The 12,875-nt window shown below is 38.1% G+C and overlaps 1 protein-coding gene across 1 annotated transcript; it reads right to left on the bottom strand.

The window, feature by feature from the left end:
* Positions 1-460: 460 nt before the first annotated feature.
* LOC103210765 (olfactory receptor 4S2-like) lies at positions 461-1,396 on the bottom strand. The gene has a single exon (XM_007956678.2). The coding sequence runs from the start codon at positions 1,394-1,396 to the stop codon at positions 461-463; it is 936 nt and encodes a 311-aa protein (XP_007954869.2).
* Positions 1,397-12,875: the final 11,479 nt, after the last annotated feature.

Raw genomic sequence — 12,875 nt, 5'->3', positions numbered from 1 at the left:
AGTTCTGGAGAAAAAGAAATGTGTTTTCAGTTGGATCTCCCTAAAGAACAGAGGATGACAATATGTCTTTTGTCTTTTAAGTAAGTATTTTATCTTTTTTTTTTTTTTCCATTCTGCACACTTTTCTCCTCCCATTCCAAGCTTTGTACATTTAGTTTTCACATGAATCTGTGTTTTGGGAGGATTTATGACAACATACTTTAGCCTAGATTCTTGCTAGTTATCTTGTACATTTTGTTCATATAACAAATGATATTGAGTGCTTAATATGCACCAATCACAGTTCTAAAGAGTAAATAGACTTTCACTTTTATAAAAAATTAGGCAAGCTTTGGGAGGAGAACACATTTTTTTCTTTCAATTAACCTGCAGGTTTTGCATTACTATCTTTGTTGTATAGTTACATTAACCAAGACTGAACAACTTAAAATCAATCTGGTTAAAGTATCATCACTTCCAACTATTTGTAATTAATCTTCCATAAAACCTGCCTACACCACAGTTTCTTCATAGCATTTTTCACTTCTCTATTTCTCAGTGTGTAAATCAGGGGATTTAACATGGGGGTGACACTGGTATAAAATACAGCCACCAGCTTATCCTCAGTAAAGGTAGTATTAGGGCGCATGTATGTGAAAGTACAGGGACCAAAAAACATGATGACCACAGCAATGTGGGAGGCACAAGTGGAGAGAGCTTTGCGTCTGCCTTCTGCTGACTGCTTTCTCAGGGACAGTAGGATGATGGTGTATGACATTAATAAGATTACAAAGCCTATCAGGGAAAAAGTCCCGCTGCTGGCTGTGTCAATAATAGCAGCAATAGATGTGTCTGCACAGGCCAGCTTTAGCAAAGGGTGGACATCACAGAAGTAGTGATCTATCTCATTGGGGCCACAAAAGTGGAGCTGAAGCATAAAAGACAGCTGGATAACAGTGTGTACAAACCCACCTAGCCAAACCCCCAGCATTATTTTCTTGCATCTGCCCTGGTCCATGATGGTCATATAGTGTAGGGGTTTACAGATGGCCACATATCGATCATAGGCCATTACAAGAAGGAGGAGGATCTCACTGGATCCAAGGAAATGTACCACCAAGAGTTGCACAGTGCACCCCATATAAGAGATTGTTTTTCTCTTGAATAATAGGTCAGCCATCATTTTGGGAGTTACAGCTGAAGAGAAACAGAGGTCCATAATAGACAAATGGTTGAGAAAGAAATACATAGGAGACTTGAGAAGGTTGCCCCTGCACACAGTCAGTATGATGAGAAGGTTTCCCAGAAGAATAGCTGTGTAGAAGAAAGAAAACACCACGAAACAAACTACTTCCACCTTTGGGTTCTGAGAAAGTCCCCTTAAAATGAACATAGTTACATTGTTCATTTTTCCCATGAAATTATTCCAAGAGTTCAAGTTCCTGAGGAAATTAAGTTGTCTGAAAAAAAATAAAAAGGACCAATTGCATTATTTCCTTGTAGAAAAGAAGAGATAATCACAGTCGTTGAAAATGAAAAAAATTAGGTACTTAGAGCTGTATGGCATGAAAGTCAGAGAAAGTGAACTTTGTATACTCTGCTCACCTTCCTTCATTCAACAGTTCATTTATTCTCTTCAGATGATGAAACAAAGTCCAGTGAGATCAAGCAAATCCATAAAGTCACCCATCAAGGGAAAAGTTCCCTCTCTCTTGTCATAGTTTAAGAATTATTATTTATTTATTTTAAACATTTGCTTAGTTCTTATTTTATATAAGCACAAAAACTTATTTCAAAACAAGTTCTGTGTTTGAGGTCATTGCATGGTGCAAAGAACTAAAGTGCTCAGGTGCTAACTAAAAGGTGAGAGATACATGTCCACTAAGAAGCACCATGAAAGGAAGGCTTGGCAATCTACTTTCAACAAATTAGCCATGGAAAACCCTGAGCTACTGGAAACTGTCTGCCCCGAGCATAATGCTCTTTTAGGGTGATGGATCAAATTGAGAACTAAGGGGGCAGTGAGTTTATATCAAACTGGGAGGAATAACTCAGAAAAGAGAGTGAAAATGGTTGTACAACTCAAAGAATGTAAGAATGAAACTAATTTGCTCATATCAAAACTGTTGAATTGATGCTTGTTTTTCTGTGCATATTCACAACAACTACAAAATAAATAAAATCAGAACTAACAACACAAAAAAAATGCTGTGAAGCACAGTTATACTCTAAGACACAAGGACCCACCCTAAGTTACAGAGAACTCTTCAGAAAATGTATGGTCTGTTTTTGGGTACCATATATATATGGAGAAGTTCACCTCTGGTTTAAAACAGAGAGGAAGGCCTAAGCATACAATTTCCCTTCTGAGTATGAGCATACCTATCTGTCACATTCACCGGTGTGCTCAATTGTAGTGACTAGTGACCTCAACAGGTTCTCTTACTTATGAAACTTGGATCTTTATATGTAAGTGTTTATGTTCTCTTCTTGATGTGCAACTGATTTGATATTTTGTCATACTTGGGTAGCTTGCATGTTTCTTTGAGGCTGTAAGCTATGCCACAGGTATTTCAGATACTTGCAGGGTCATCCATGGTTGTCAGGTTTAAGCAGAGCTTAAAAACTAAGACAGACTGGAAACAAGAACAGGGTGAGCCATTTACAGGGGGAAAAAAATGGCCACTGAAAATGTTGTAAATAGATGTGAAATACTGTCTCACATATAACAAGAAACTTTATGAACAAAAGTGAAATATTGGTATTGGTCTGGTATATTACCAGAAAATGAGCCCCTCAGGTTGAATGGCACTCAAAATACAACTAGGGAAGTGCTATCTGCCCAATGCAGAGTCTAGCCATGTAACTTTGATGGAGTTAATCTCTTGGGGCTTTCTTTTGCTGGTGGGAATGACTGAAAATGGGAAGAAACAACTACAAATATTAATTAAAAATCATATTGTATAATGTACAAAATATGAATCCATAAATATTGGAAATTTTAAAAAATAAAATGCAGTGAATAAATATTGATATCCTAGGTATTAGTGAGCTGAAATGGACTTATACCTGCAAGGAAGACCAGTTAATAACACTATTGTTCAAATTTACACACAAAGCAAGCTAAATATGAAGAAATTATAGATTTTTACCAACTTCTGCAGCATGAAAATGAAAATATGCAATCTAGATATATTGATAATTATAAGTTATTGGAATGTGAAAGATAAAAAAAATAAAATCATCAGTAGTTGGAAATATGGCCTTGATGACAGAAATGTCACCACTGCTTGCATGATAGAGTTTTGCAAGAACAACAACTTATTCATTGCAAATACCTTTTTTCAACAACATAAATGGCAACTATACACGTGGACTTTGCCAGATGGAATACATAGAAATAAAGTCAACTGCATCTGTGGAAAACATGCAATGAAGAAACTCAATATCATTACTCAGAACAGGGCATGCTGCTGACTGTGCAACAGACCAAGAGTTGCTCATCTGAAGTATAAATTGAAGATGAAAAAAAATTAAGAAGTCCACGAGAGCTGAGAAATTACCTTGATTATATTCTAACTGAATTTAGAGGTGATAAAAAGAATAGATTTAACACATTGAACACTAGTAACAGAAGGGTAGACAAGTTGTGGGATGACATGTAAAACATTATACATGAAGAAAGCAGAAAGTCATAAAAAAGTAGTAAAGGAAAAATACCAAAATGGATGTCAATAGAGACTCTGAAAATTGCTCTTAACTACATGGTAGGTAAAGTGAATGGAAGAAGTGATGAAATAAAAGAGCTGAACAAGAGATTTCAAAGGGCAGTTAAAGAAGACAAATTAAATATCATAAAGAAATTTACAAAAACCTGCAATTAGAAAACAAAAAGGGAACAACACACTTGGCATTCTGGAAGCTGAAAGAACTGAAGAAAAATTCAAGCCTCAAATTACAATATTGAATGATTCTATGGGCAAAATATTGAATGATGCAAGGAGCATCAAAGGAAGATGGAATGACTACACATAGTCATTTTATCAAGAAGAGCTGGTCAATATTCAATCATTTCATGAGATAGCCTATGATGAAAAACCAAAGATGTTGCAGTTAGAAGTCCAAGGTTTGCATAGGGCATTAGCAAAAAACAAGGCTTGGGGAATTGAAGAAATACTCATTGAAATGTTTTTACAAAGGAATGCAGCACTGGAGGTGCTTACTTGGTGCCAAGAAAAGTGGAAGACCTTACCTGGCCAACTGACCAGACGAGATTCATATTTGTACCCATTCAAAAAAAACATGTTCCAAGAAAATGTAGAAATTATAGAACAATATCACTAATATCTCATGCAAGTAAATTTCTGCTGAAGATAATTCAAAAATGACTACAGCAGTATATTTAGAGGCAAGTGCCAGAAATTCAAGCTGATTTAGAAGAGGACATGGAATGATAGATATCATTGCTGACATCAGACAGATCTTGGCAAAAAGCATACCAGAAAGATGTTTACTTATGTTTTATTTTCTGTGCAACCGCATTGGACTCTCTGGATCATAAGAAATTATGGATAACATTGCATGAATGAGAATGACAGAACACTTAATTCTGCCCATGAGGAAATGGTATATAGACCCAGAGGCTGTTGTTCAAATACAACATGGTTTAAAATCAGGAAGGGAGTCTATCAGGGTTTTCCTTTTACCATACTTACTCAATCTCTTTGCTGGGCAAATAATGTGAGATACTGGACTATATGAAGGTGAATGTGGCATCAGGATTGGAGGGAGATACATTGGCAACGTGTGATATGTAGGTTATAGAGACTTGCTTGCTGAAAGTGAAGATGACTGGAGGCACTTACTAATGAAGATCACAGACTACACTCTTCATTATGGATTGCACCTCACCAGAAAGAAAACAAAAATTCTCACAACTGGATCAATGAACAACACCATGATAAATGTTGTTGTTGTTGTTATGTGCCGTCGAGTCAAACCTGACTCATAGCGACCCCTCCTTGGGTTTCCGAGGCAGTATCACTAGGGAAGTAGGATTGCCCAACCTTCCTTCCGAGGAGTGGCTGGTGGGTTTGAACAACCAGCCGTCTGGTTAGCAGGCAAGTGTCTTAGCCACTACGCTACCAGAGCTCCCCCATGATAAATAGGGGGAAAAAAAAAACTGTTGAAGTTGTCAAAGATATCATTTTAATTGTATTGACAATGAACACCCATGGAGGAAGTAGTCAGGAAATCAGAAGTCTTATTGCACTGGGAAAATCTGTTACAATAGACTTTTTTAGAGCATTAAAGAGCAAAGGTAGCACTTAAAAACTAAACTATGCCTGACCCAAGCTATAGTAGTTTCAATAGCCTCATATGCACGTGAAAGCTGGACAGTGAATAAGGAAGACCAACAAACAATTGATGACTTTGATTTGTGGTGTTGGTGAAAAACACTGAAAATCCCATGGACTGCCAGAAGAATGAGCAAATATGCCCTGGCAGAAGTGCAGCCAGAATGGTCCTTTGAAGCTAGAATGGCCAGACTTTGTCTCACCTACTTTGGCCGTGTTGTCAGAAGGGACCAATCTCTAGAGGGGGTATCTTGCTTTGTAAAGTGGAAGGGCAGCATGAAAGGGAAAGATCGTCAATGGGATGGATTGAGACAGTGGCTGCAGCGATGGCCTCAAGCATAGCAAGGACTGTGAGGATGGCCCAGGACCAGGCCACGTGCTGCTCTGTGGCACATAGGGTCCCTATGAGTCGGAGCCAACCTGACAGCACCTAACAACAACAACCTGATTAGAAGCTGTTTTACAGTAAGGATGTGGTGTGGTGAAGTGGAAAGAGGACCACACCATCCCACGCTGACTCTTAGATAAGGGGGCTGTTGTTCATCTTGTGGGTGTTAGGTGCCATCAAGTCAATTTTAGACTCATAGAGATCACATTTGCTGAGGGATTCAAACTGCATTGTGGTGTAACCATAGGTAAACCTTTTACCATTATCAGGCTTCTGCTTCTCTGTTTCTGATGTGAGAACATTCCAATTTCACTATCCTCTTTATAATTTTAGTAATTATTTCTACCATGAATTGAATCATTCTGTCAGCTTTGACGAGTTACAAAAACCCCTGGTAGAGAGGCAGAGAGAAGAGAATACAAGGCAATAAGAGAAACTCACTGGGAACAAAGCCAGACCTATTTGATATGAAAGGATGTGAAGTGAAGCCTCAGGTAGTTTTTCATCTTTAAACTCAGAGTCTTTGAGGGGTTCCCAGGCTTTATTTTGCCTTGGAAGTTTGATCTTTCATCTGTTGATTAGGGGCATGGGGATGGCATTGGAGGTGAGTGAGAGAACCATGTCCCTTAATGTCCCACCATGTCCCACCATCCTTCTGGCATTCTCTTAACCCTTCAAGTTTCATCATAGTTTATATTAGCTCTCCCAGTGTGGGGGAAGAGATGAGAAGTGTTATCACTCATAGTGAATAACTAAATATGTACTGAAGTAATCATCATAGAAAGAGCCTTCAAATGGGCATAAGAGGCTGGAAACTTTTTTGAATGACACATCTTCAGTGGTGAAGTTTCATGTCTTCTAGAGAGTCACTGGAGTGTCAGGGCCGGTAGGGATATGTGAGATCTTTTTGATCAAATGTGTGTTTATGCTGCTTCCACAAATGATTCGTCTGACTACAGGTTAGTGTACCTTTGAACAGTATCTTAGGTAATCTTTAGGGACTTTGTCTACCTGAGTGAGGTCACATCTCCTCAAGATCTTTATTAGATTTAGAGGTACAGCTCTTTCTGAACTCTGGGGACTCTGCTGTTCGTTAGTGGAAACATTGTTCATGCCATGACCACTTTTAGAAACTATGGAGCTGTGTCATCTTGTGTAAAGGTTAGTTGGTGTTGTCATTCCTGGTCTGCCTTTTCTTATGTAATACAAAATAATAATAATGAGCATCATTATCTTCATCAGCATCATCATCAAATCCCTATTTAGAGCTTGATTACTTTCCTCGCTTTTGTATGTGGGATCCCCTTTGGGGTTTTCATCTGATTAAAAAATAATAGCAATAATTTTTCTCCCTCTGAGATCCTGATTTAAGGGAGGACAATCATAGCAGTGTTTAGTATCTGTAAATTGGGTCCCTTGCAGCTTATGCAGCAAACACTGCACATTTATGTCACACCTGGGTTGTGCACCCATCAGCCACACCAAAAGGTGTTAGAGGATACCTGCTTTATTCTTGGATCAATATCCACCTCTAAGCATCCATTCCTCCCTCACTTTTCTGTGCATTTAATGCCTCATTTCCTTTCGAAATAATCAAATTTTGACAAGCTAACTCTTTTCATAATCATGATACTGTATCACATTGTCATGAATATTGAAAAAAAAAAAAAAAAAAAAAAAAACCTTATTGCTGGCAAGTCAGTCCCAACTCATAGCAACCCCTTCTTGGGTTTCCTAGGTTGTATCTCTATGAAAGTAGATTGACCAATCTTCCGTCTGAGGAGTGGCTGATAGGTTTGCACTACTAGCCTTCTGGTTAGCAGTCAAATGCCTTAGGCACTATACCACCAGAGCTCCTGTAGTCATGAATTGGATAGGTATACGTTATTATCTCATTATCATCATTTGAATTTTATTCCCCCCTTACTTCTGAGTACAGTGTCTTTCAAATATATTGAAGATGCTCACAGTAATAATAATAATAATTAATTGAATTTTAATTTCCCACAAAACTTCTATATATACAAACTGGTTACAGAGGAAAAAAAATCTTACCAGTATTTTCCAAGGCTTGTGTTTTCTTTACTTTTCGGTCTCTTCTTGAGATATTTAGAGATCAGCTGACCGAAACAAGAAGGCTGCCTTAGCAATTGCTTCACAAACAACCAGTGCCGGAGAGGCTCTGTCTCCAAAGGCTCCACGGCTGATAGAAGTCGGTCTTCGTTGGTCCTGGTTCCATCTCTCACTGACGGAAATCTCCTTTCACACAGGATCTCTCATAGTAAATGCTCTTTCCTCTACTTATTATAAGACCTATTTCAAGACAATGATGCAAAATGTTAATGACCTCTGGGAAAGCCTTTCCCCAAAGTCTTCCTCCAGAGTCAGAGCTGCCGCTCTAAGCCATACTATGAGAGTATCAGTGAGCCTTAACTGAAAGATGTCTTTTCACTTCTTGACAAAAATTAAAAAAAAAACAAAAAACAAAAAAACCTTTAATAGCATAAGTTAAACCCAGTCAGTTATAGTTGCCTTTTAGAGCTTTTAGTGTCCGCTGCATTCCTTGGCTCACGTGCCTTTTCTTCATTGTCAAAACTAGAAGCATAGAATCAGGAAATTTCTCGCCGATTTTGGCTTTCTCTTCTGTCTCCTTCTTCCATTTTAAAGAAACCTTGTGATTATACAGGTCTCACCTTTTTTACCAGGTAACATCCTTATTTTAAAATGAGCTGATTAGCAATCTGAATTCCATCTGTAACCTTAATGTATCCTTTGTCATATAACAGCACATTCACAGGTTTTGGGAATTAGGACATAGAATACTGGGGGCACCTTAGTTGGCTTACCACAGTTACTTACTTAATAAGTTGGTTGTAAAAGGCAATCTACCTTCTCTTGTTTCCACATTGCAATGGTACTTTACAACCTAGGAGATGTTTGGAAACAAGTTTTTGAAAATGCTAGATACTCTGTTTAAATAATTGAATATTTATATCCAGATTTTATACACAAAGAACAGGAATAGGAATGAGGGAAAGTAATAAAATGAGAATGATGACCTCATAAGTACAAAATACAGCCCCACGCACATATAGAATGACAGCAAATTAATAAAGAGAAAAGGATGTCCTGTTTGTAAACCAGAAGATCAACAAAGATGATGGTAGCTCTCAGTGAGTTGGAGCAACACAATAATCGCAACAGTGGACTCGAACACACAGATGATCTTGAAGAGGGACAGGACTGAACAGGGTTTTGTTCTGTTCTGTATAAGGTTGTCATGAATCACAGTCAAATTGAAACCAAGCAACACCAACAACATTGTGAAGTGTAGAACATTTTGAAAAATAGGTATCAGAGATCAACAATTTATAAAGCCCAAGACTGAAGAATAATACTTTATCAGCACCCAAAAGACCCACCTGGATTTCATTTCTAAGAGCTACTCCCCTCTCACCAGTAGACATAAATTTTATCCTGTATTCTAAGGTTTTTTTTTAGTTTTTTTCTGTTTTTGAACATTATTGAAATGAGATAAGATCATATTTATTTGTAATAGCCGTGATTCCTTAGCAAACAGAGTCCACAACAAAAGCTTTTGTGCTTAAATTACTTTAGGGAGTACAACCCCAAGGGGACACAGGGGGGAAGAATAAATACTAAAGGGGACTGAGCTGCCCACTGCTTGGTAACTAGCACAGGTGAATTCTTGACCTTACTAGAACTTTTAAGATAAGACACTTGTCCCTATTGCTTTTCTACACAATGTGTGTGTGACAACAGGAACAACATATCCATTAGCTCCCTTTTCCTATTTGTTACTATCCATAGCACAAAAGATCAACTTCTCTGAAATTTCTGGCCAACTCACTGGGTCCTTCTGGTTATAGGAGATGACAGAGTCCAAATTAGCATCAAGGGGATTCATAATATTAGGCAAGTTTGGTGGTCTAGGTGAAAGCTCACACAGCAAATCAGTTGTCCATTCAACAATCCATACACATTTTGTTCTCGGACGTTGACTGCTGTCCCCTGGATGTAACAACAGAACTTCCCCGTCCTCCCTGGGTCTCCCGGCCACTCATTTTCTTTCCTGTCCCTGCTTGCCTGCTGAGCTTCATCCCTTGGCGAATGCCGCCCTTGTTGTCCATAGGACTGACTGTTCTAAGAACAAGAACCTTCTTGATGTTAATGTTTACCTTATGGGCCTGTCTACCATTTGACTAGGAGCTCTGGTAGCATAGTGACTAAGGCACTTGACTGCTAACTAGAAGGTTGGAGGTTCAAACCCACCAGCCACTCCTGGGAAGGAAGGTTGTGCAATCTACATCCGTAGTGATACTGCTTTGGCAACCAAGGAGCGGTCGCTATGAATCGGGTCCGATTCGACGGCACATACCCAGAACAACAACAACACCCTTTGGCTGAAATGTGATTATGAGGAGTGAGTCCAGACCCAGGATTGAAGGTTGTCAAAGGACAGCTCAGGGGTTCCACAATTCTCCATCACACTTGTCAGCTGGTCTTCTTTCTAGATTTTGATTCATTCTACACTCTGCAGCATCTTCTATTGTGATACTGATCAGCGTGGTCAGCAGTGGTAGCACAGCACCACTAGGGCTCTGATCTCAAAACTGTAGAAGCTGATGTTCGTGTGGTCCATTACTCCCCTAGAATTATTGTTTCCATGTATCTTTAATTTTCTTTCCTCTTCTTTGTTCTGGACGACTTCAATGGCTGTACCTAGATGGTAGCTCATAAGCTGTTAAAGCCCAGTGGCTACACTCCAAAGATGTGCAAAAATGTCATTGTGAACTAAGTTATGTCAGTGGAGTTTTATGTGCCTACGACTCTAAACCTGAGCCTGCAAGCCCAGTGATGCTTTCCCTTAACGTGTTTGATGATGCCTAAGAAGTTTTCATGTATTTGCACTCTGTGTGCTCTACTGTATACATAGGTATATTTGCAGCACATATAAGTACACATGTAGAAATATCCTCTGCCAAGTAGATACATATATATTCATGGGTGCACTGTCATTAACCCTCCCACACCTCTTCAGCGTATATGTCTATCTCTGTACCCACTCATGGATTATTATTATTACCGTATGAAATACAGCAGGTTGTGTATTTACTATTTACCCTGTGCTTTAACTGCTGTGCACCTTCCAGCCCCTTCCTTTGACTTGATCATTTTGTACTGACCTCCTTCTTATTTTACATTGCCTCTCCCTCTACCCAAGTTAATATGTGTTTACCTTCTCTTTAGGAATGTTTTCTCCCTTCCTCTCCCACCCCTGATAGCTATCAAATAATATTTGCTCCAGTGTGTAAATGCTTTATTGAGTTTTTATAGTAGTGGTCTCATGCAATATTTGTCCTTTTGTGATTGATTAATTCTATCCAGTGTAATGACCTCCAGGTTCATCTACATTATAAGGTGATTTACAGGTCTTTTGTTAATCTTTTATTATTATTCTTTTAATTTTAAAAGTTTGTTTTATTTTCAACATTATGTGTACATTTACTTTCACTCCCCATTAACTGTGTCTCCTCCCCTCCCTATAAGCATTGTTATTCTTTAATGGTGCAAAATATTCCAAAAAAACAAACCAAACTCACTGCCATCCAGTCAAATTCAACTCATACTGACTTTTCTTTGGGATTCTGAGGCAGTGTCTCTACAGAAGTAGATTGCCCAGTCGTCCTTCTGAGGAGTGGCTGGTAGGTTTCAACTGCCAGCCTTGTGGTTAACAGTCAAACAACCTGGTTTCTGTCACAACCTTGGAGACCACTGATTTTATTGGACTATCTACTTCTGAGCATCTAGGTTACTTTTGACAGTGATCCCTATTTCTAATGTGAATACCTGTCTTTGATTCTATGATTTCCTGATGGTTGATCTTGATCTAACATTAATCCAGGCTAACATTATTTTTCCTACTATTCTTCTTAAAGTCATAAGAACACAAATTCAGAAGGGTTTTCTGAATTTTCTCTGTATAATTGAAGCAATGATGGCCTCCTGAGAAACAATGCCTTACCCAGGGTAATGCAAAGATAGAAAGTACAGATATGGCAGGAAAGGCCTAGAAGAATCAGAGTCATTAAGATGGGCAGCAAATCAGTGCCCCATGGAGAGAATCTGTTTAGAAATACACCAGGGCACATGATTTCTCTGAGCCTCAATGACACTCTGTTTGTATGTATTTATTTTTTGTTGAGAATATACACAGCACAGCATACGACAGTTCAGTATTTCTATATGCTGTATTCAAAGACCTTGATTACATCTGTTAACTTGTGCAACCATTCTACCTCTCCTTTTTCTAATTGTTCCTCCCTCATTAAAATAAACTCACTACATCCTCATTTTCATATCTAATCTTTTGCGTTGTTGCTGTCAACTTACATAGTTCAAAGACGTACTAATCCTTGAGTTGTCATGTACTTTAATATTCTGTTCTTCCAATGACATTTCCTTCAAACAAGGCATAAAGCTGATGATTTCTAGGATTAAATTCATGTGTTCTATTTTGCAGGAATTTCTCAATACTTTGTTTTTAAGTCTTAGCTATTTTCAAGTTGATGATTCTGCATTCAAAAACCTGTTTTTTATCTGAATGTCCAAAGGAAACCATAAACAATAATTCAGTTTGAATATCAGTTTGTTTTTTTAAAAAAGGCATGATTCAGAAAATGGAAATCTTTGCAGGCAAACTACTGATAAAATAGAATGAGTGATCTTCATACACTGAGTTTATTTGATCTGGAGGTGCCCAAATGGAAGTTGGATACCTCCTTCAGAATGTATTTTAGGCCAAATTTAAAATCACAGAGAATTGGATGTACTTTGTTTATGTATCCTCACAAGTTTTTGTGGTAGTGATTGTATAAATATAAATATCTCTGTTACTAAACCAAAAAGTACAGAGTAGAATTATGATTTATGGTTCATGGTCACCCGTGCCAGAACTGAGCTCTCAGGAAAAGACTGAGTTAGGCTGATGTCAGTTTAGTCCATAATTACTTGAAATAGTCTGACATTTTATTTATCTCTGACACACAAAAAAAAATGCTAAACATTCACCTTGTTGGTATACTAATATATATATATATATATATATATATATATATATATACACACAC

This window comes from Orycteropus afer, unplaced genomic scaffold (genome assembly GCF_000298275.1).
Source record: "Orycteropus afer afer isolate SDZICR_OR568_19922 unplaced genomic scaffold, OryAfe1.0 scaffold00650, whole genome shotgun sequence".
Taxonomy (NCBI): domain Eukaryota; kingdom Metazoa; phylum Chordata; class Mammalia; order Tubulidentata; family Orycteropodidae; genus Orycteropus; species Orycteropus afer.
This window is presented reverse-complemented; position numbering and strand designations above follow the sequence as displayed.